This window comes from Rattus norvegicus, chromosome 11 (assembly GCF_036323735.1).
Source record: "Rattus norvegicus strain BN/NHsdMcwi chromosome 11, GRCr8, whole genome shotgun sequence".
Taxonomy (NCBI): Eukaryota; Metazoa; Chordata; class Mammalia; order Rodentia; family Muridae; genus Rattus; species Rattus norvegicus.
In genome coordinates this window covers 70,130,839-70,155,898 of record NC_086029.1, presented here as the reverse complement: position 1 = coordinate 70,155,898, position 25,060 = coordinate 70,130,839, and the positions used below count along the sequence as shown (strand labels likewise).

The 25,060-nt window shown below is 43.6% G+C and overlaps 1 protein-coding gene and 1 long non-coding RNA gene across 8 annotated transcripts in view; one reads left to right on the top strand and one right to left on the bottom strand.

Annotated features, from left to right (window-relative positions):
* The window catches only part of Gramd1c (GRAM domain containing 1C), an 85,403-nt gene extending 68,580 nt beyond the window's left edge, over nt 1-16,823 (bottom strand). For 2 of the 6 annotated variants that reach the window (XM_039088485.2, XM_039088484.1), the window contains exons 1-2: nt 16,605-16,760; nt 10,923-11,069 (exon numbers count right to left, since the gene is read on the bottom strand). In XM_039088485.2, the coding sequence (XP_038944413.1) occupies nt 10,923-11,069; nt 16,605-16,694 (237 nt within the window). In that variant the 5' untranslated portion in view covers nt 16,695-16,760. Of the gene's footprint in view, nt 1-10,922; nt 11,070-14,624; nt 14,765-14,880; nt 14,970-16,604 lie in introns of those variants that run through there. The other 4 variants (XM_039088483.2, XM_063270638.1, XM_039088482.2 and 1 more) reach the window with 4 other exon arrangements.
* Nucleotides 16,814-22,747, top strand: LOC134481070 (uncharacterized). 2 transcript variants are annotated; one of them, XR_010056282.1, is made up of 3 exons: nt 16,814-17,020; nt 18,996-19,447; nt 22,277-22,747. It is a non-coding gene; the product is annotated as an uncharacterized LOC134481070 (long non-coding RNA). The 2 variants fall into 2 exon arrangements; XR_010056281.1 differs by having other exon boundaries at nt 16,903-19,447.
* The last annotated feature ends 2,313 nt before the right edge of the window (nt 22,748-25,060 follow it).

Genomic DNA, 25,060 nt, shown 5'->3' with positions numbered 1-25,060 from the left:
ACAGAGGTTAGGATGAAACTGGGAGCAAGCAAATGTCTGGAATACTCTAAATGCCATACTCAAGAACTCAGAACAGGAAAAACCCATTTTTTAAAGTTAAAAAAAATGTAATAAAGAAGAGTAAATTATTTTTTTAAATTGGAACGCAAAACAATCAAACATATAAATGAGAGAGAGATCATTATTTTATAACAACTAAGTGGGCTAGCATTCAGCAAGACTGATGAAGAAGAGCAAAAGGGAGACAGGATATGAATTATTGTCACTAATAATTAAACAGAAGACAGCGCTGTAGATACCACAGATCTCAAAGGAAATAAGGGGGCTCCACATGCCTCTACACAGACAAATGTGCTATCTTGGAGAACACCCTGGCTCCTCAAAATGTACAGCCACTCTAGCTCACTCAGTACGAAACAGTTCATTTAAGTTGGCCCACGATCTCCGAGGAAACGGAATTTATGGTTTCAAATTTCCCAGGACAGAAATCTCCAAGACTAGACGGCTTCACTGGAGGAGGCTTGAATGTTTAAAAACTCAATTCCAGTTCTGCGCGGTTTCTTTCGGAATATTAAGTTAGTAGAGAACACATCTCAATTCCTTGTGTAAAACAAATATTACTCTAATATCAAAACTAGATAAAAACATTACAAAGACAGAAAGTGGTAGAAAAAATGTCCTCTGGAATACAGATGCCAAAACTCTTAAAGTGTGATCGAATACCTTTCAGCAATGTAGAAAACAAATAACACAACATGACCCAGGGAGCCATGGCTGGCTTAGTAGGCAAAAGTTAATCAATGAGATCAGCTTAAAAAAAAAAAGGAATAAAAAATCATATCACTTCACTTGATATAGAACTAACATTTTAGATAATTCAATGTCTACTTGTAATTGAAGCAAACAAACAAACAAATAAACTATTCCCAAATCGGGAATACAAAGGAAGTCCCTCAACTTCAAAAAGGGAATGCACAAAGTACCTATGGTTTATAAAATACTGTCATGGTGAAAGACTTGAGTAATACAATAAATTGAGATTCACTCTTTGTAAATCTAAATATTGGAAAAGATTATGCAGAACTAGAATTGAGTGATTAGACTGAGATCTTCAGGACTTCTCAGTGAAACCATCAAGGTTTGGAGATTTCTTCCACTGTGTTGCTATAATGGTTTTAATCAGTACCTCAAATTACAAATTTTAGAAACTTAATCTGCAGCCCGGAGTAGTGCCTCACACCCACAATCCCAGTACTTGAAAGGCCAAGGCAGGAGGATCATCACAAGTCTGATTCTTGAGATATCTAGTGATTCCAGGCCTGCTTAAGTTATAGATAAGATTTTTACGCACGTGTGCATGCATGCACAGAGACACACAGAGACAGACAGACAAACAGACGCAGAGAGGGGGGGGCGGGGGACAAATTAATTTCCAAGGCTGGGGATACAATTTCATGCTGCAATATTTACTTAGTATACCTGACAAACTGGGTTCAATGCCCAGTACTTACTAAACAAGCAAACAAAAATGCCCTCCTTCTCCAGGACAATAGTGTCTGAGAGGACACTGGCATTGTTGTCATGGAAGTAGGTTAATTACAAGACAGTTGACTTCTTATGAAACAAGTTTGGCCTCCTTTGCTCTCCTGTTCTGCCTGGACACCGGGTGACAGAAGAGAGAAGTCAAACACAAGATAATCAGGGCTCTCCACTGTAGCTTCATAGACTACAGACCCTCCAAAGCTCTGGAACTGAGAAATACTTTTTCTCTTTTTATAAATTAGCCTGTCCGTGGTCTCATTATAGCTATACAAAGTAAGCTAACACATGATTTATTAGCCATGTTTCCAACCAAAAGAAATTTAATTTTCTATCAATTTTTTCATACAGTATATTTTGGTCTTATTCATTTTCTCTCCCCATTTCCTCCTTCCAGATCCTCTCCACTTCCCTACTCACCCAACTTCTTCTTCTTCTTTTTCTTTCAAAATAACACATAAACAAACAAACAAAAAAACAAAAGAAAGAAAAAGTACTAAGACAAAATAAAACAAGTGCACCCAAAAACCTTGGAGTCTGGTTTTGTTTGTTTGTTTGTTTGTTTGTTTGTTTGTTTTTTAAACAGGCCCCCAGACCTTAGCACAACTGACTCTATGATGGAAATATCATTCGGGTTATAAAACTCAGCGCGTAGACAGCACCACCTGGCAAAACAGAAACAAAGGTCTAATCCATCAAAGTCCACAGTTCCGAGAATGTCTCTCAGTGGCTTCTGTAGTTCTTCTGGCTAGCTGTTCCTGTTCATTGAAGTATGTCAGCCCATTTTGTGTGCTTAAAAGCTCAACTTGAGCAAGGCTTGGGGAGACACTGGGATCCCACACACTCATGCAGTCAATGACTGTCTAAAAAAGACATGTCTGAGTAGTCTTCTCTGGTCCATAACCCACGACAGTTTTGAGCGGGTCAACCCCACCTGAGCATGGGGCCTACTCCCTCCCCTGCCTCTCTTTCTCTCACTCTCACACTCTCTCTTCCCCTCCTTCTTCCTCCCTCACCCTCCTTCCTCCCTCCTCTGTCTCCTTCCTTCCCCCTTCCCCCTCCGCCTTCCCCCTCCCTCTCCCTCCTCCCTCTCCCTCCTCCATCCTCCCCCTCCCTCCTCTCTCTCCTTCCTTCCCACTTCCCCTCTCCCTTCTCCATTCCTCCACCACTACAGGCCTTCACAGTGCAGCTTTGCTCAGGCCTCCTAGCTAAAGTCACTTCTCCTTCACTCTAAATTCTAGGGTGATTGGGATACAGTCTGGTTCACTTAGAACAGCAGTTCTCAGCCTGTGGATTGCGACCATTGGAGAACCTATACTTCTGACGACGGTCTTAGGAACTGAGGTACCTCTCGGCAGCAAAGTGACAGTTATAAAGTAGCAATGAAAATGATTTTATGGCTGGGGGTCACCACAACACGAGGAACTGTATTAAAGGGTCACAGCATCAGGAGGGTTGGGGCCCACCGGCTTAGAACGTGATGGTGAGCAAGACAATGTACATGTTCACTCATTTGCTCTCAACGTTTACCACTGCGAACGTAATGACGGCTCTGTTTGCATAGTCTTTAAGTTATCCCGTGAGAGGTTCACTGAACACCCCCAACCCCGGCTCTCGCCTCCCTTCAGGAACAGGAGATTTGATGCATGTTCTCTACCCTGCTCATCCTCTGTGTCCAGCTTCTGAAATCCCTTCCCATGCCTAGCAGATGGATCTTTTGTCCCCTTGTGTCGGAAGCTGCTGTTTCCTGATGCTGATGGTTCCCTTACATCTGCTACCGTTTTCTTTCACACTCTCAGTGGTACAATCTGATGTATATAATATTAAATAAATATTATGTGTATTGCTCATAGATGTTTATTTATTTAGTATTTCTACTTCTCTTTCTTCAGCTTCAATTTTCAATAGTCCTTGTATTTGCTGTTTTTCAAATTCGTGTGGCATCTGAAACATTACTGCTCATTTATATTATTTTTATCTATTCCTCTTAAGTCCTTACTTAGAGGTTTTTTTTTTCAAGTCTATATAGCAAATCTGAGGCCTTGCACAGGGAGCAAGGCAGTGCTCTCCGCTGAGCTACTCCCCTGATACTCCATTAGCTGTATTCTGTAAGTTTTAGAACCCAGGTATGTCATTTGTTGAGTTTCCTTCTGCTCACTAATAGAGTATAATAATACTCAATCCCCAAATTCTCGGGAGAAACTCACTCCCATGCCATATGAGCCCAGTTTAGCTAGACGAGTTTCCTTGTCTTTAGTTTGGAGATGTAGGTAGATTTTTCTCCTTGCCAACATTTCACAGATAGTACAAGTCTTTAAGAGTCATGGCTTTATGAAGCATTCTTGGTCCTAATCCATATAAGTTCGAGGGATCATCTCCCATCCTGTGCCAGGGCTGCCTTGGCATTAGCTCGAATGCCTATGTAATCACTTCATTCTTCCTCTTTGTTATTGTATAATCCCAGATAAGCATTATGAACATGTCTGTCACAGGGATGGGGAAATGGCTCAGAGGGAATGTGTACTGTACAAGCGCACACACAGTTCATATATAGGAAGCCAGGCACAACGGCACACATGTGTAACCTCAACTTTGGAGGACAAGGGAAAAGAATGGCAGATCCTGAGGTGGTCTAGCAAAAACAGTGAGCTCCAGGTTCAACCAGAGACGCTGTCTCTAAAGATAAAGAAGGGAGGGCCAGCAGGATGGTTTAGGGGGTAAAGGCACTTGCCACCAAGTTTGATGATCTGAGTTTGACCCCCAGGACCCACATAGAGTAGACTCGCACAATTTAATCCTTTACTCCCTGGCATACGTGCCCAAACATGTACATGTCCACATATACAAAATACATGGAATAAAAAAAAAAAGTTAAATCTGGGCTAGAAAGACCAGTCAGCAGTTAAGACTCTGGGGCTAGTGTTCTGGAACAGGGTTCGATTCCCAGTACCCTTGCGGTGACTTACAACCCTCTAAAACTCAGTTCCGTGGGATCTGATGCCCTCTTCTGTCTTCCTCTGTCACTGTATACACAGATATGAAAGCAGGCAAGACATCCATACACATAAAATAAACACAAATAAACCTCAAAAATGTGACTTAAATCTAAATACATATACTAACACGGAAAACCATCCAGCACCAACCGCTGGCCCTCACACCTGTGCGCACCAACACGTGTATGCATACAACACACACACACACACACACACACACACACACACACGTGTGCATGCGCACGTACACACAGAGTTTACAGCACTGTTTTCCACATCTCTTGATGGTTTTACTAAAATGTTCATTTAATTTGAACATTCCCCTCCTCCTACTGCCTTTCTTTATAGTTAAATCTAAAAATGTTAGATGATAGTTCCTCAATTTATAAAACAGTGCTTAATATATATTATATATACATAAACATTTCAAATATAATTGAATGATGGTTCTGAAGGCAAACTTCCTTTTTTAAAGCCATCATAGTGGGCTGGAGAGATGGCTCAGTGGTTAAGAGCACTGACTGCCCTTCCAGAGGTCCTGAGTTCAATTCCCAGCAACCACATGGTGGCTCACAACCATCTGTAATGGGATCCAATGCCCTCTCCTGGTGTGTCTGAAGACAGCTTCAGTGTACCTATATATAATAAATAAATAAATCTTAAAGCCATCATAGTAAGATGCAGCACAGACCTTATAGGTTTGAATAAACATGGGCTGCACTTGCCCTGGAAGACGATGGCACTACAGGGCAGCTTTTCTCCAAACTTCTGCCGGAGCACATCACAAACACACTAATTAATCCTCAGTGGCCTCTTTGGCCTCTTCTGACAGAATGCATAGTATAGCTTTAATTAACCCTACGTGTGCCTGCACATCGGGCCTGCAGTGAGGTTTCTCCCCACTTTTAAGTAGAACAGCTTAGCTGTGAGTAATGTAAGACATAACACGGTGAGAAACCATGGAATGTCTGACGTCTGGTTCCCTGGACAATGAAAACTGGACTGTGACCCAGAAGTTGGTTTAAAACTTTCTCTATGCTAATCGTTGTTTGAGTATAGTGTTTCAAAGTGTGTATGTTTTATTCTTAGGGTTTTAGAGCAAAGGGATAGAAGGGCATGATTAATTTGAATTCTAAGCACTTTAAAAATTCTCCTACTTCATCTTCTTTTTCTGTTTACTTTCTAAATCAAATATTTAAGATTTATGTCAACCCTATTCTATGTTAGGATTTTTAAAAATCACAGTGATTGGAGGAGAATATATAGTCTTTAATTTTAGTTACAAAGTTCAGAAAAACTATAATTTGTTCACTTTTAAAATCAAATCATCGGGGTTGGGGATTTAGCTCAGTGGTAGAGTGCTTGCCTAGCAAGTGCAAGGCCCTGGGTTCGGTCCCCAGCTCTGAAAAAAAGAAAAGAAAAAAATAAAATAAAATAAAATCATCAATTAAGCCAGCTACGAAGGAAATGAGTTTACAGTTGACAAACATTTTCTAAGAGGAACTTAACAGAATATCAATGAAAGACAGGACAGCCATGTTCTGTCAACAATGATCAACACCCCGTTCAAAGAACTACTGCATCTAACAATCCAGTTAAGTCATCTTCTAAACACACACAACACGAAATCCCAGAGGCCCCTTCCTACTCCCACTAGTGGCTACTGCACATCACTAGGAGAGCTAACTGAACAAACAGACCTGTCGCAGAGCTGCCTGCTTGGCCTCTGGGGTTTTAATCCACCTAGAGTGTATCAGTATTCCAGTTGGTAAGAAAAAAAAAAAAAAACTACCTTTTTTTCTTTCGCCGTGTACTTTTTACTAACAGGAAAAAAACAAAAAAGCATAAATAATTATTTGCCATTAATGATATTTTCAGTTTCACTTGTTATAATTTTTGGCTTCATGAGGTATAAAAGTTGGCAATGAAAGTCATTTCTCATAGTCTGGGATTAAAGATTGCAATTTATACAAATAAATAAGTTTTCTCTCTCTCTCTCTCACATGGATATATATATATATATATATATATATATATATATATATATATATATATCTCCTAGCTTTGATAACAAGAGGTAAGTAGGTAACCTGAAGAGATAGTTCTCACTATTGGCAACTATGGAGACTTAATCATACCAATACCCTGCATTTAAGCAGTCTTCAAGAAAGACAAATATTAGCACATCTACCTAACCGCATACCATTCAGACTGACCTATATTGTCGGTCTGGGACTCAATCTCTATTTTACAAGTGATTCCACTGAAGTCAGGTGGGCTGTAGGGCACCCTAGATCACTATACAGCAAAGCCAGGGGCAGGGCCGGTGCTATTTTATTCCCAGGGTTTTATTTTCAAGCTAATTCACTCAGTTGCATCACTCTGCTCTCCAAGTCCACTACTGCGGCATAGCTGGCCGGATGAATTACTCTTCATTGCTTTAAGAAGTTTGTGAGCTGTTTATCAGACACCTTCCAGGAGCTGCGCTTTGGTGATGACAGCAGCTCTTCCCATGGCACATAGGGTGTCAGGAAGCCTGGTCCCTCCACACCCCTGAGACCTGCACTAGTTATGCATCCCTAGTAACCCTGTGGGACTGAAGGGTGAGATAAAAAACGCAGATCAAGCGAGGAGAAGCAGCAGGTCAGGACTCTAGTTGGGAGTTAGAGACACACTAAGACAACACAGAGTGCACTGCAGCCTGGGGGTCTAGTCCAGTGGTGGGGCATTTACTCTGCATTCAAGAGTCCATGGGTTAGATCCCTGGAATTAAAAGGAGGGCGAGAGGGAGGGACCAGACAGCCCATGACAAGGAGCTTGACAAGAAGTTCAACCCTATGGGTTGGGGATTTGGCTCAGTGGCAGAGCGCTTGCCTAGGAAGCGCAAGGCCCTGGGTTCGGTCCCCAGCTCCGGAAAAGAGAAAAGAACCAAAAAAACAAAACAAACAAACAAACAAAAAAAACCAAAAGAAGTTCAACCCTACCTGGCACTGCATCCTGCAAAGACATTTTGGTAGCTTCGATGCCACACGAAACCAGACACTTCATCTACTTTTGCCTGAGCCAACCGGCCCATGAACTGTGAACAGGAGCCGAGATGTGAAGCTCAGCCCTAACGTGCACTAGGGCCTGGGTGTTACTTTCATTACAAAAAGAAATTCAAATAAGAGACGCTGGTTAGCGTTGTATTTTTATAGAGACAGACGGACGGAATCTTTGTAAAGTGAAAAAGGACACAGCTCTCGGTTCCTTGGCTGTGAAATGGCCCTGGCATCCTTGATTTTGGTTAAATGCCACACTTCGTGCCTCGTGAGGGCGTCCCGGTTAGGCTGCCGGGTCGTCCTGGTGTGGAGTTTGAATTCTGTGAACTCTGCCTTTTTATTGTATTGTACTGATTTTCTGACATTAGCAGCAGGATAATGGAGAAAAGAAACACCAGCATCATGGAAGAGTCTATGGTGGACGCAGGAGGGATTAAAGTGGAAATAAATTTTCGTCCAGACTTCCTAAACGTCATTTCTCTTGGTTACGGTACAACTGTATGTTGCATAACGAATATCTTCAACAGTGGACTATTGAATTTCTTTAAAGTAGACTATATACTGAGATACTTAACCCCACTCTTCTCTCCAACCCTCCCCACTCAGAAAGCCTCCAGACATACGCACTGGGGTGGCTCCATGCGATCACAGGAAGCTAAAACGACACCTAGCATTGCTGCACCAGTCAACGTCATGGGGCAACACATTGCTCACCCATCTGTGGCAATGCTGCTGCAGATAAATCTGCCAGTCATGCGAAGGTACAGCATGCACATCTATGGACGGTGGATGAAGGATGCGACATCATGTGTATCTGTGTTAGTACACTTCATGGTGGCTGCACAATGATGAAATCAGACAACGATGCCCAAGGGGTCATTTAACTACACGGACGTTGGGTCCTTGAATTAGGCAGCCCGAGTGGCGATGTTACCTGGCATTCCTTGATGCTTCTCGGGTATCTTTATCGGGCAGTTATTGTATCTTCGATGATCTCATCAACGTATGTAAGCTTATTAAAATATGGCAAAAGCATATGAAGAAACTGCAGGTGAAGAGGAAGAGAGTCATCACGTTCACAGCCGCGTCCGCCGGAACTCTGGTTAATCTGAGCAGGGCCTTTAATGTTTGTTTCTCTGGTCTAGAATGTTCTGGCGTTTGGGTTAGTCCCAGAGGTTCCTTCACTTCTGGGAAAGTCTCTCAAATTCTCGAGATGTCATTCTGATCTTTAAGGTCATTCTGTGTGAATTTATACAGAAATTCCTAAAACCGTGAAAATTATCTTAGAGTCCTAAACAGAGGCAATGAAGACCTTTGACGCTTTCAACGTGTGCTTTTCAAATTTTAAAACATGTAAATCGTCTAGACGTCTTGTAAAAAGTAAATGCCTCAATCCAATCATTGGGCCCAAGATGCTGTATTTTATCCGGGTCATAGATGGCGACAGTTCTGCTGTCCCTCCTACACCTTCAGAAGCAAGCATCTGGTGCACACACGATTCACCCTTTGTTTTAAAGTCTTATTCTGTTGCTCTTTCCTTTGGTCTGCCTTGCTTTAAGTCATCCGAGAGTAGCCATAGCCACTTAACCCTTGGGGCTATAACGGTTCCTTAACTTATAATATTGGCTGCAAAAATAAGCGAAGACGGACACGGAGACACAGAAAAGGAGAGACCCTGGAACGCTTACGCTAAATGGGATTCTCCCCATCAAATTCCCTCCACCTCTGGGAGCTCAGGGAACCCCAGGGAAGAAGAGGCAGAGAGGATAGAGGACACCAAGCAAGCGAGGCCCTCTAAGGCAACATGACCAAACTCATATGAGCCCACAGAGACTGAGGCAGAAGCACAGAGCCTGCAGGGTCTGCAGCCGTGTAATATGTAGGACCCCTGTGTGTGTATTATGGCTTCCTGTTTAGTGTTTTTATGGGACTCCCAAGTGTGTGAGCAAGTGGGGCTCTGATTCTTGTGCCTTCTCTCGGGCTCCTTTTCTTCTGTTGGTTTGTCTTGTCCAACTTCAACATGATAGTTCTTTATTTCTCTTACTATATTTTATTCTGTTATATTTTGTTATTATCCCTTAGAAGCCTGTTCTTTTCTAATGAGAGACAAAAGGAAGTGGACTCAGACAGGAGAGAGGTGGAGAGGGACTGACAGAAGTAGAGGGAGGGGGATCCACAATCGGGATATATTATGTAAGGGGAAAAATCTGTTTTCAATAAAGGGGGGGGGGAACTAAGGCTCAGGAGCCCAAGGCTAACCTTAGGTGCGTAGCAAATGGGAGGCCAGCCTGGACCACACAGAATGCTATCTCCCCACCCCCACCCGCAAAAGTTTCTGAAGGATATATAGATTTTTTTTTCTAAGTGACCAAGAATGATATGGTTGATACAAATACCATGATTTTTGTTTCTATTATTTTAGTATCTTTCTTGCCAATAACATATTTTCCTTAGGTTATGGCTAACCAAAAATAAAAAAAAATAACCTTATGAGGTTAATTCTTTTACTACTAGGAAGTAAGAGTTTGCTGGCTGTGTGAAGAGTCAGTAACAGCCATGCGCTGGCTTCTTAATTATCAAGAGGATGACAGCCTGTGCACTAATCTTTATAACCTGTTGGTACCATGTCCTTTAACATCTATTCTCAAGGATACAGAATACCCAAGATTAGTTTCTCATAAAGCAACATTGGAATTATGGGTGCTGTGTGATGCTCTTTAAACCTCACTTCTGGTTATAAGGCATGGTATTTCTATCAAATACCAGAATCCTCATAGGAATTGCTGGCTTTGGAATGAGCCCACTAAAATAACAAATGTTAGCATTCACACAGTGACAGACACGTTCTTCTGGAACACTCTATAGTCTCGATGTGCCTACCAGGAAGTTGTAGTCTCTTTATGTGGGGAAACTGGAAGGATAACTGAGTTACACTTAAAATGGACCTGAAGATCTAACATAAAAACCTATCTTGTAGCCATTACCGCAGTGCATGCATTGTTAAGCTGTGCTTGCCACAGGGACTGATTTCTTGAACGAAAATTACATAAAATAGCTTGTTTCTGAGTAAGACTTAGAAACATGGTTTATGTGATGTTAGCCTCTTTCCAATACGGCTGGTAACACTAAGCACACAACCCAATTTGTATTTTCACGAGGAGACAATCAAGCCGTTGCAAGCCATCGACCAGGCAACAGCGCCTTCTAGTGGCCAAAGGAAAAACAATGAGACATGTCATTGGGTCTCTGAAGTCACAACATCTTATAAAATCTAGAAGCTAATCACAAAGGATTAAATAAACCGTTGTAGAATTAAAGAGAATTTGTATTCAAGATTAAAAGATACCCAAAAGCTCCAGTCGCCGCTCCAATTGTGTGTGCTTGGTCCCTGTTTTTTGGCTGAAACTATACTCTCATCCACAGCCGGGCTAGAATTTTCCTCCAACTCTCCCTGTAGCTCCGTGGCAAGACTTGAATCCCCGTCGTTTACTATCTGCAAATAAATGCCAACAACTTAAGTTACTTATTGACAAATGACATTTTGAAAGAAAAGCATGCTCTGAATATATAAATTACTCTTTTTTTTGCCCTCACCCCCATAAATTACTCTTAAAATTCATTTTTAACCTTTCTTTGTATAAACATCCTACATTGTTTATTTGTGTGTGTCCATCGTGTGTGCCCCGAGGCTCGAACTCACATGGTCAGGCGAACTAAACCATCCTGCCAGTCCAGTAAATGAACTTCTAAATAAAGAATTTAAACACTTAGAAGATGGAAATCAGTGTCTGGAGAGATGACTCAGTTGGCAAAGTGCTTCCCGGAAAGGGATGAGGACCCAGGTTCAAATCTGCAGCACACACATAAGTTGTGCCTGTGCCTGGTGCAGACAGTGGTGTAACAGGTGGACTCCTAGGGCTCCGTGGCCAATGACTCTTGTTGAATTGGTGAGCTCGATGTTCAACAGAGACCTTTATCAACATATAGGGTGGGGGCGACTGATAAGACACCCTGCATCGACCCTTACGCGTGTGCATACACTATAAACACATATATGCTCCCAAGAGTCAGGAATTCGCTTCCACGTTTTGCTTCCTACCGTTTGTCATTTATACATGCAGCAAGCCTCTTCCAACCGCTACCATTTTCCAGGTAGTGGCTGGTACTGGAAATACAAAAATAAACACCACAAAGTTCTTAGCGTCTGGAGGTCCGCGTTCTGCTAAACAATAATTTAAATGATAATTTAAAATAATAATTAAACACTTTTAAAATGCAATGTAATGGGAGTGCGACCACTTTGGAGAAGTCTTTGGAGGGAGGATGGGAAGGATGATGGGTAGCAAGCAAGAGATCAGGACACACCAGGCCCCGTGAACATCACTATGGCTGTCCCTCTTCCTTTGTTACAGCAAGATGGTTCCTTGGGAATTACAGGGGAAAGCACACAGGGCAGCAGGCGGTAGACCAACTTAAGCCCAGGTTTCTTAATCCTGTGAAGTAACCATGGAAGGCGCCAACCCTGGTGACACTGATTTGTGGCTCTCTGGAGGGAAAGATTCACAAACGAGGATAGGGCAAGGAAGAAATGCTTTGCATGAAATACACCCAGCACAAAGATCGACAGACCCAGATACAGGGCGAAGGAACAAACAAAAGTCTATAATTTGACTCAGTTAGAAACAAAGTATTTATTAAAGTAATTTTTATATGATTCCCTCTTCTCCCAAATCTTCAGACTTGTTTCTCTAATTTCTTATGTGGTTCCTTGTTTAATGTCTACATATGTGTCTGCGTACTATGTGGTGCCTGGTGCCCTCTTTGCCCTGGAACTGGGTTACAGATAGTTTTGAGTCACCATGTCGGTGCCGGGAATTGAACACCAGTCCTCCACAAAAGCAGCAAGTACTCTTACCCACGAAGCCATCTCTCCAGCTCTGTTATTAAAATAACTTAACGAAAATGTTGACTTTTGTGTCTCTGTAACATAGCTTCTGACTCAGCTTCAACACTTGCTGGAAATACATCCACTAGCAAATATTCATGGCTTCAGTCAGTATAAACTAGTTACGGCTCATGATCTGTGTTTATTAACACAAAACAAGCAACAAAGGTTATTGGGCACGATTCACTTCAACTTCGACCATCAGCATCACTGCCCTAGGCTGGTGAATAGTTCAGTGGGTAAGGACATTTAATTGCCAAGCCTGAAGACTTCAATACCCAGAAACCATGAGGTTGCTGGGGAAAACCAACCTCACAGGTTGCCTTCTCACTTCAACACATGCAAACATGGCTAGAGCACACACACACACACACACACACACACACACACACACACACACACGAATGAATGAATGAATGGTACTCATTTAAATTCTTCATGGTCACACTAGGCCTGTGAAATGTTACTGCCCACGTTTTAGGTATGTCTCCTCTGTCTGCCTTTCACAGTCAGAACCAGTGGCTTGTCTCTTCCCTAGTTTAGATCCTGTCTCACTGACACAGCACTATCAAATGCAAACTTTACAGGCAAGAGCTCAACTGAGGCAAATCTAGGTTCATGATGCAACTACTGAGTGAGGACGTGACCTTTTCCCCCTCTCTCTGTTACACAGAGGCCACAGTCCTGGAAAAGGGTCATTCCTCTCTCGGACTTTCTACCTTCCCGAAATGGAACTTGGGTTTAACTGAGTGCACAGTGACCGGCATTTGGATACTCTTTGAACAGCGTCAAGCCACATGGCTACATGTGTTGGAGTTCTGTGGAGGACTACTGCTTTTCCCTGTAACCAGATGTCCCTGGTACAGGGCAGGCCCAAAGGGTTTGCACATCTGTTGGAAACTTGAGGAAGTCCTCTTGACACTAGCAGTGAAATGCCCTGACACACGACCGGCCGCATCTGGGCATGTTATAGATTCTAGGATCACAGCCGGAGAAGTTGCCCCTGTTTCACTGATACCTGAAGTATAAAGCAGGGTCACACACACTAAATCCATAAGACAAGCCCTACCAGACACTCCTGGTCCTCTTCAGAGCTCTAGGTAGACCTACACTGCGCAAAGCTTTGTCAAAATATAACTCAGCTTTTGAGCAAGGTTTTCAATGGGACTCTCACTTTTCCTCACCAATTTCAAGGTTCAGCTCTCAGAGGGGGCACAATGGCCTTAAGAGAAAATCCAATTAAGTAGTACTGGGGAGCTAGCACAGTAGGTAAAGCATGAAACATGAGGACCTGAATTCACCCCCAGAGGCCACCTACACACACATACAAACACACACAAAGGCCCAGCACCTTGGCATGTTTGTTCTCCCAGTTTTGGGATGGTGAAGACAAGCAGATCCCTGGGCTCCTTGGTTCCTTGACCAGCCAGGCTCACACAATCTATATATAAGCCCCAGGAGGCTCTTCACCTTGCTCTGGAAGGCCTTCCCTGCCCTCCCTCAGGACCTCAATTATGTCAGTAATAGACACATCATTTCACACCGTTAAGGTTTGAGGGTGGCACCATCAGTTCTGCCTTAGCTGTGTCACTCACACTAACTAGTCTCCTTAATTCCACAGAAGGGATAATGTTCCCCCTCCCCTTACTTGGCTAATAGGTTCACTGTCTTATTCTGGACAACCCGGCCTGACAATTGTTGTATAAAGCTCACCAGTATCCTATTTCATAGTAATGATTTGTCAGCCAGTTGAAACAAAGCATTCATTCATTTGTTCATCCAACAGTTATTTGAGCCGTATCCTTCAGTACACTAAAATACTTCTCTGAAAGAAAAATGTCTACACACGACCACCGGAACACAGGGAGTATAGTGTTGAGAAATTCAAGTAACATGGCAACAAAAGCCTTTCACCCTAAACACTAACTGTCCATTATCAGATAAGGTACTAATCAACAAACGACAGTGCTAGTTGAAACCAAACACTTGGTTGAGAGCCTGGGGACTTAAACTTTGTGAGCCCTGTTAACCAACGGCCGATGGTGAAGGGAGGCTGGCAAGAGGAATACCAAGTCAAAATCACCACAATGGAACCAGACTCACTAGGATCTGGGGCTGAGACATCTGGACTCGGGCATCTTGGGGACCAAATTAACACTCCGTCGCCTAGCCAGGAACGGGCTCGCGGGAGACACAGGAAACAGTTTCCTTGGTAACAACTTTTCGAATTACGCCAAAGAGTACTGAGGGGAGGGAAGGGAGGAATTAATTATCATAATCGGAGCGGGTTCAAACAACCATGCAGAGGAAACTGCCGGCGAAGCCACCTCTCGGGAGCCAGTCCCTCGAGGCTGCTTACCTGGCGGGCCGTCAGAGCGCCCTCCATCGCGGCACCCTCCCGCGGCGGCACCCCGCACGCGCGTCCCTGAGAGCTCCGGGGCGGGAGAGAGCCAGCCAGGCGCGTGCCCGACGCGCGCTCCCGGCCCCGGCCCTCGGAATCCCCACCTCCACAGCAGCCCGAGCGCCTTGCGTCCTCTGGTGGCAATTAATGACTATTGCCTGTGGCGAAGTCCTTAAAAGGCTAATTTGTTAGCCAGGGCGTTAACCACCCTTTAGTAGGAAATCGGCGATGAGCCTTAATTCCCGGGTCTGCCCTGAAAAGCAGAGGGTTTGTTATTCTTTGATGGGACTAGAATTTCAGTTTGGACAGAAGATAGTATTCTGCAGATAGGATAGTTGTTCTCCAACATGAGTGCACTAGACCTCACTAAACTATACGATAAAATCTAATAAAACAGGCAGGACGATAATACATGCCCATAAACCAAGATAGGGAGGCAGGAAGACTGTGACTTGGGGACCAGCCTGACCACACTGAAGTTGAAGACCAGACCAGGGAGACCTTGTCTCACAAACGAAAAGGGGGGGGGGGTAAAACAAACAAACAAACAAAGCATTTGGTAAAATTTTGTTTCTCTTGTATACCTATAAAACTCACAAAGCAACGCCATCAAGTAATAGAACAACCAGAACTAGATACAGCCCCGTGGGGAGGCACAGCCTGATTTCTAGCATTGCCTCCTTATATTTAAAATACCAGGGGTTTGGAGAGGTGTTGGCTTCCACCAATATTGCACTTAAATGCACAACCTTGCGCACACACACACACACACACACACACACACACACACAGAGAGAGAGAGAGAGAGAGAGAGAGAGAGAGAGAGAGAGAGAGAGATACACCCCTCTTAAAATTAACATTTATAGAAAACAGTGGAAAGGAGACTGGAAAGTGCTCCAGTGAACAGTTAACATCTCCTTAGGCTCCAAGGACGGATGGTAATAGAAGCAACGAATTGGAAGAAGAAAAGGTGCTTAGAACTGGGATTGTAACAGGCTTCGGCTACAATGTTAAGTATAAGGCAGGTGACTGGCTAGAGGGGCAATTTAAGACGCAGAGTAAGAAAAGCAGTGGCCTGGAATTGAGACAAGAATTATTGAAAGCGTAACACAGCAAAGAGAGAGGAGATGATAAACAAGGACCCGGGTTCTTCCATAGGAAAAGCAACTTCGGCCAGGCAGGAAGGCTTGTGCCAGTAATCACAGCAAGGAGGTGAGGGGAGCAAGACTGGGAGTTCAAGGCCAGCCTCGGCTGGACCTTGCTACATAATGAATTTGACGCCTCAAAATCAGCAAAAAGGGAAAAGAAAAAGAGGAAAGTGACCTATGAGCTGGTGGATGGATCTAGTAGGAGAAGTATAGTTCTTAGTCATGAATTTCAAAGCTGGGCTTTAAAGGAAGAAGGAAGGAAAGAAAGAGACCGGCCCCTTCCTGGCTTTGGTGGCACTTGGGTGACTATCATTGCATGACACTTCACCCAAAGCCTCAGTATCAGAGTGAGAACAGCCATTCACTATCTCTTGTAATTTCCATGGGTCGGAGATATGGACAGAGAACAGGTGGGAAGTTCTGGCTCATGGTCTCTCACAGCACTGCCCTAGGTGAGCACAGGCAGCTCCAAGTCATCAAACCCCCTGGCTGATCCTGAACCCAGAAGATCCACTTCCAAAGAGTCTCACTTACAGGGCTGTCAGCCTGGCACTGGCTGTTGGTCTGGGGCGTCGAAGGTTCCTCTCTGCTAGGGCTTCTCCATAGGACAGCTTGAGTCCTCATGCTGTGGCCGTGGCCTTCCTCAGAATGTACCACCCGAGAGACCCGGATGGAAGCCCCAGTGCTTTCTATGACCTAACCTTGGAAGCAGCACATGCTCATACTGCATTCTACCGGGGATCAGTCTGCATTGTGTCACTAACAGGGACAGGAACACAGTGACACTGGAGAAAACAACTTGAGTGGCCTGCAGAGAGGACAAGATCCTCGAAGGAAAGCCAGGAGGCCATGGGAGTTTAGAGAATTTTCACAGAAAATACAGAGAACTTGGAGTTCAGGGAATTTTGTTCATGGCTCACCTGGAATCCCACAGACCACTTAGGAAAGAGGTTGGGAATTGGAGGCAAAAGAATGGTAGTAAAAATAGGAGGTAAAAAAAAACATGTATGCACTGCAGGACCAAATACAATCTTGGGGGGATCCCCCCATGTATCCTGTCCCACAGAGTCCCACAGAGTCCCACAGGCCAAGCTGCCATTCTACATGTTGTAATTTTACTCTTTACTGATTGAAAATTTCCTGAAGTACGGCTCTCTAACTTACATTTCAGCCTGTGAAGAGTTTTAAGGAGTTTAGAAGCTTCACACTGTCGTGTTTTGTTTTGTTTTTAATCTTATGAGAGGGTGTCATTAAGTAGTCCAGGGTAGCCCGGAACTCCTAGAAATTTTGTTGCCTCAATTTCCAGGTGTTTGACTTAATGGTCAGTGTGATTAGCTTCCGTCCAAACTTCTCAGGAAATGCCACTAATAATTTTGAACCACATATTCCGGGAGGGATAGCTCAGGACTTAAGTGCACCGATCCCGTAGTTTACAGAGGTCCCTAATCCTAATTCTAGGGCATCTAACACCTTCTTTTGGCCTCCATGGGCACCAGGCACACATGTGATGCATAAACACACATGTAGGCAAAACATTCACATACATAAATCTTTTTTTAGAGTGTATCTGTACATCCTTTAATTTTATCCTAACCAAAATTAAAGAAGAATTGCACACAGAGAGGACAAGAAAGAAGGCAAATGCAAGGAAATTTGGTAGGCTTTGAAACAATGAAACAAGAAAAAAGAGGATTCATAAAACTGAGAAAGCCAAGCCTCAGTGCAGGAAAACCAAGGACCCACTGGACTTTCACTGGAATCCTCAGAAACCTGAGAAACCTGAGCTACACTGACAGGCCTCTGACACTGGAGGCCAATGAGAAGTGTACATTCTTGATCACCAGCTCCTCTCCAGTAGCAAACTATACTTTTCAGATACAATGTGTCCTTAAAGTCACCCCTCCCCTGAGAAAACCTTTATTGAGAAACAAATAAAACAAAATGTGGAATGCTGGGAGCATCCTCATAGAAGCAGGGGGAAGGGGAGGGGTGTGGGAGATTGAGGAAAGGGGATAACATTGGAAATGTAAATATAAAATATCCGAGAAAAATAAAATTAAAAAATCATCATTATTGATAAGGTTGTGCCAAAGCTGCATTTAATACAGCTAATGAACTAACCTCCTACCTCAGATTAGCTGTATTAAACATGCTCAGAGAACTTGTATTGAGTTATAACTGGGTAAAATCATGCAAGAGATGGTCTACTTTGTATTAAAGTATGGGATGTTTTATATATTTACTTAAATACTAAAATTACAGATTCATTATCATAATGGCCAAATTCTTAATTTGAACCACTGTAAGTTTGTGACTTTTTGTATAGTGCTCAATTTTACCTGCTGATTTAGGAATTCCGGAGGTCTGAGAATTTTCAAACAATTGGGAGAGACCAGTTGGAGATCAGAGTTTTTGACATTGTTGAGTTTACTTAAATGGTGGGACACACTTTGGCCATTTAACCATAAAGATTAAGTTAAGGCCAGGGCAAGTCTCCCCATTGTGGCCACCTAAGTATGAACTGAGCAAGGCTGACCCTGGTAGGCATGCCATACTGGGTGGGGAAAACCCCACGAGGCCTTAGCCCTACACAAGGAACTGCAGAAAGCTGGGAGTGAAAGAGTTGGTTTTTCCCAAAGAAGAGCGCACCAATTGTTCACTAACGTGCCAAAGGGTCAGCCATGAACACATACACACAAGTGACATAATATGTACTCAAAAAAATGTGGACTGCAAGCAATGGAAAACAGGGACAGACTAATGAAGACAACTGCCAAGACGATGCCGAAGGCCGTTTCTAGAATGGCCAGTGTGGACTGGCTCTGCACGTTGACCAGTTCAGACTGGAGCAGGCCCATCCAAGAAAGAATCTAGATGAGCGCATTTTCTCCCAGATCCCACTGCCTCCTCCCTTTCTTTTCACAGAGAAGAGAATTCTCCCAGGAGCCAGGACCGGATCTATGGCTTCTGTTTCCTTCCTTTGTGTTCTGCTGCTTCACTCCGCAGTGTTTCCTGGATCGCCCCTGAAAGCCTGAGGCAGCTGTAGAAGGTTTAGGAATCGAAAGCGTCAGACAATCCATTCTCTAAGCATCGTTTTACCAAATAGTTATACTTTGGTCAGTTGCTCCAAATACCACAGCCTTGTGCCTCCCTGGACAACTTCAGACCCTGCACACCGACTTCCCTGGAAAGATACTCATGCAATCCGAAGTCAAATCGTGGCCCACAGGCACTGATAGGTGCAATTTCTCGGAGAACCTCTATGTCCGTGGTTCCCAACCCTCTGTAGGTCGAAGAAACGCTTTCACAGGGGGTGCCTAAAACCATCAGAAAACACAGCGATTTACACTACAATACATCAAGCTTCGAAATCACAGGTATGAAGTAGCAATAAATTGTATGATTGATGGTTGGCGGGTGACCCTCGACCTGAGGAACTGTATTAAAGGGCTCCAATGTTTGGAAGGTTGAGAACCACTGATCCTTGTGATAGTACAAAGAAAAGTGGCTTTTTTATGAGGTAAGATTGGGTCTTGCTATACAGCTCTTCTTCTTTACATTAATATAGGTAGGGATACGTGTGTGGATGACCCAGCTTTAAATTAGAACAGCTACTGATTAATGCAAAAGTCAAAGAAATGTCTACCTTTGAGGGAAAGAAAACGGAAGCCATTGGGTAGGAACATAGAGAGGTTTTTCTATATTATACCAACGTTCTATTTCTCAAACTGAGCGATGTGTGCATACACTGTTTTAAAAATCACTTGTATAACTATATTTCCACTGTGCATGATACATATCATATATATTAAATAAAATAATCAGTTAACAAAAGTGATGGTCAGCAGCAGTTTTTATTTTTTGCTCCGAGGCAGAGTTAAACCGTGTAGCCCTGACTGGCCTAGAACTATCCAGACCGGGCTGTCTTCTAATTCAGAGATTCACAGGCCTCTGCCTTCCAACTGCTCGGATTAAAGGAGAGTAGCATTGTGCTACGCCTACATACTGCCCGTTGGATGTTGACTAACAAAGTTTGATTACGATTTGAATCGGTTTTGTAAAACGAAAGTAACCGGAACCAACTCATAACCTGATAGGAAAGCACTAAGAAAGACAAGAGGTTTAGGAGAAGACGGCTAGAAATGGAGGTGAGATTTCCTGGAGTGGGGCATGAGTGCCGTGGGATAGAGTTTAGAATGTTGAGGTTTATGTGTGAAGCCGAGGTTAGGATTTGAGTAAAAAGGGAAAGGAGGAAAGGCAAGCCAGTAGAGTTCCCCAGTTGCTTCCTCCAGGCTCCTTGATGCACGCTTCATTAAAGTGTGCATTATTTAAATCCATCCTGAACCAGTTTCTAAAGTGAGATGTCTAACGCTATCTAACGAGGCACTATGACATCCGGTAGTAAATAAACAGGCATAGCTAAACTTGACTGCCATTTCTCTGTGGAGCCCTGACTGTCCTGGAACTTGCTCCATAGACCAGACTGACCTGAAACTTACAGAGATCTAGCTGTCTCTGCCTCCCATGTGCTGGGATTAAAGAACCATGTGCTACTATTGCCCAGCAGGTTTCTATGAATCTTTTCAGAATGAGTTTGCTATAGCAAGGAAATAAGCTAACATTTCCCAATAACTATCAACAGTGTAATTGCAGAGGACACAAAATGTGTTGAAAAAAATTTATTTTTATTTATTCTTTGAAAATTTCATATATGGGCAGTAGTGCTGGCGTCACATACCTTTAATGCCAGTACTCCACAGAGACAGAGGCAGAGGATCAGAGGGGCAGAGAAACAGAGAGAAGTGGAGAGAGAAGCAGAGAGAGGCAAAGAGTCAGAGGCAGAGAGGCAGAGAGGCAGAGAGAGAGGCAGAGAGAGAGGCAGAGAGAGAGAGGCAGAGAGAGAGGCAGAGAGAGAGGCAGAGAGAGAGAGAGAGAGGCAGAGAGAGAGAGCAGAGAGGCAGAGAGGCAGAGAGAGAGAGGCAGAGGCAGAGAGGCAGAGGCAGAGGCAGAGGCAGAGGCAGAGAGGCAGAGGCAGAGGCAGAGGCAGAGGCAGAGGCAGAGGCAGAGGCAGAGGCAGAGGCAGAGGCAGAGGCAGAGGCAGAGGCAGAGGCAGAGGCAGAGGCAGAGGCAGAGGCAGAGGCAGAGGCAGAGGCAGAGGCAGAGGCAGAGGCAGAGGCAGAGGCAGAGGCAGAGGCAGAGGCAGAGGCAGAGAGGCAGAGGCAGGCAAATCACTGAGTTGAGGCAGCCAGGTCTACAGAGTGAAGTGAGTTTTAGGATAGCCAGGACTGCACAGAGAAACATTGTCTCAAAAAACAAATTCACACACACACAGTGTATCTTGGTCATATCCACCCCTCATCCCAGCTTCCTCCAGGATGCCCCTCCCTCCGGCCTGCCCAGCACATCTTCCTTCTAACTTCATGTCCTATTTCTTTTAGCTCACTGAGTACAATTGATGTTGTCTATGTTCACATGGGCATGGAGTCACCCACTGAGGTATGGGGAACCTACCAGTGGCCACTTCATAAAGAAAAGTGACTCCCTCCTCCAGCAACCACCAACTGCAAATAGTTCCCACATTCAAGACTCTTCCTAGAAAGTATACATTTTCAGAAACAACATGCTCTATGTCACTGGCTCTAACATGTCACTGGAGTACTATTGAATGAGAACCTGTAAAGGCCATTGGCAATTTAGCAGTAATAATCCACAGGTAAATGCTAATTCCGCCAAGGGAAGATAAGAACAGAAACTGTGTTCCCAGGAGTAGGGAGACGACTTTGTTAGCACAACAAACTTTGTTGTTCAATCTTGAAGTCCCGAACCTACCTTAAGAAGACAGATGCACCAATGACTATGGGCCTTGGTGGACCTATGCAGATCTGTCTGCAAGACCTGGGATTTGAGGACGTTAAGAACAGGGTGGACTACAGTCTAATGCTGTAGACAATTTTCTTTAGTTTCAGTGTACTTTTATACACGGATGTAACTGAGAAAGCATCCATCCGAGGAAGGTTGTTTGAATTTAGAAAAACAGGGTTAGAGAAACATGTAAATAGACGCCAGCAAGCACATATTAAATATCACAGGGCAGCCCTTTCCCAGGATTCTCTCAGGACAGACCAAATTAAACCCAACGGCCTTGTTTATCATATGTCATCATTTGGACCATATTCTGACATTTCCCCCTTTTTTATTTCTTACAGCAAGAATAGCCAGGACGATAGACAAAGCTGGGTGTTCATGGACATTCGTCCTTGTTTGGAGCAATGGACACGCCATCAGAAATAGGAAACGACATACGACAAGTGCAGCACTAGGTGCAAGAGCGCATGGTAGCTTGCTGCCAGGAATGAGGTACCACGACTTGGAAAGCAGCGGCAATCCCTTCCGCCATGGCTTGTCCTGAAACTCCAGCCAATGGTTTAGAGAATGTCTGGAAGATTTTATCCCGAGGGGCAAATTCCCGTGCACATCTTGTAAATGATATTTGGTCATGGTACAGTTGTAAAGGCCTTGTTTAAATCAAGCAGAGGTCATGCAATAACTAGTGATGTAAAAGCTAACTGCTTTTGTAAATCTAAGACCTGTTGCCCCAACCATGAGACTCCTGATTGCAAACATCCTGTAATTTGGGTTCCGGTTGTCCATCAATATGTGTTTGATGTGTAAATGGTCATGTGATCATCTTTGTGTTCTCTTCCCAGTTAACAAACTGAAGCACAGGAGGGATAGGTACATCAGCCCAGTGTGTCTCAGCAGTAGCAGTTGCATTGAGCAATGGCAGCACAGCAAAAACAGCAATTCTGCAGTCAGACCCTTTCCCTGAGACTTCATCAGTTCTTTACCCTCTGACACTAATTTCTTCATCTGAGTCATAAGGAGGGAGGGAAAGGAGGGAGGGAGGAATGGAGAGAAGAAGGGAGGGATGGAGGGAAGGGAGAGAAAGGGAGAGGGGCTGGGGGAGAGAGAGAGAGAGAGAGAGAGAGAGAGAGAGAGATTGTGTTCATTATGATTGTAAACCTGTGCTAAAAATTCACAATATGAAATGAATGATATTTTAAGGTTGCTATGTTTGTTGAAAGAGCAGAAGAAAATCCAAATATCAATGATAATCTTTGCATCAGTTCTCAAAATGGTACATTTAGAAATAAACACAGCCTAGAAAACAGAATCTACCTGTGATTTAGATTTTAGGACAGAAGACATTGGATATATATATATTAATATCTCTCTCTCTCTCTCTCTCTCTCTCTATATATATATATATATATATATATATATATATATATATATATATATATATATATATCTTCTTGAATCTTCACTTCAGTCAACCCCAAACACTACACACTGAAGAAGTGTTATGTAAAATGAGACAAAAATGGACGACCAACAAGGGGACTGAAAAGGTGCCTTAGTAAGTTAAGAGCACTGGCCGCTCTTCTGGAAGACCTGGGTACAATTCCCAGCACTCACCTAGTGGCTCACAACCATCTGTATCTTCAGTTGCAGGGAATCCAATGCCCTCTTCTGGTCTCTGCAGACTCTGCACTCAGGTGCTGCATAGACAAACATGCAGGGAAATGCCCATGCCCATAAAATTAAACTGGAGGGAAACAGTTTAAATGAACAACAGCATTAGATGGCCTGAGGGGAAGCGCTGCACTCCTCTTTTGGGGGGAAATGCCAGAGATTAAGAGCAGAGTCTTGTGCATGGTTAGGGAGCACTCTGCCATTGACCCACTTCCCTGGCCCTAAAACCTGCACTCCTCTCAGATTCTTTGAAGGCCTCTTTTCATGGGGACATCTCGGAAAAGTTCTATTCTGACCATAGGCAGCATGACTGGGCAATCCTACAGCTATTTCCAATCCCTAAAAGCACTTCTGGAAGAACAGGCACAGTTCTGTCAACTGCAGCAGGGTCTCCAACAGGGATGCTTGAAGGAAACAACATGGCGAAGAAGTCTGCTCAGATGACCGAGAAAAGCAGGTGAGAAGACACTCATGTGGGTGTACCCAACATTTGGCTTCAGCCTGATCCCTAAGGAACTCTGGGCATGAAGGCCACAACAGACAGAGATCCTGAGGTGTGAGGGTTGGGTAGTATCCTGGAGGGACGAGGGACCTCCCTCCACTGCTCAGCGTAGCAGCTCCTATGGCCCAAGGCCCATTTCAGTGCTGTGAGTCTCAAGCAGTCAGCTTCCACTGGCCCAGAAACAGGGTGAGGCTAGTTCTCCAATGGAGACTGCTACAGATCAGTGTGTGTATTTCCTGTTGGCCTAACTCTTTAACATTCACTTGTTCATTTTTTGACTCAAGATCATTTTAATGGCCTTTAATATATTCTTTAATATGTCTGTGTGTCTGTGTGTGTGCATGTGTGTGCATGCACACACATGTGTGAGGGATTGAACACATGTTTTCTCACACAGCAAACAGGAGCCCTGAAAATGAGCTAAATCCCCAGCCCTCCCACACCTGACTTGTTAAATATCTCTGTAGTTTGATTGTTGATATTTTCAGATGGGCGTTCTACTTAGCACAGGCTGACCTTGAGCTTGTGATTCTCCTTTTCTTCAGCCTGCGGGGGGAGCAGGGAGGATGGATTACCAACATGTGCCATCACTCTCAGCTTGATCGTTTTCCTCCATATTATCAAGAAATAAAATCAATAATTTAGGTATGATTTATACATAAAAGATAACACTTATCTCAAATGTAAGAAAAGTGTCATGAAATATGTAATTCAAAATGTAAATGTGTAGGCATTTCTACAAAGAAAACATAATTAAGGGGAGTGGAGATCTGACTCAGTGGTTAAGAGTATATACATGTGGTACCCATAAATTTATGCAGCTATTAACTAATTTAAAAGCATAATCAGATATTTATGTGTGCAGTTAGAGTTAATGTGATGCTAACAACTCAAGCCAGAGCACTGACATTTTGAAAAGCAGTTGGAAAATAAACCAAAAAAACAAAAAACA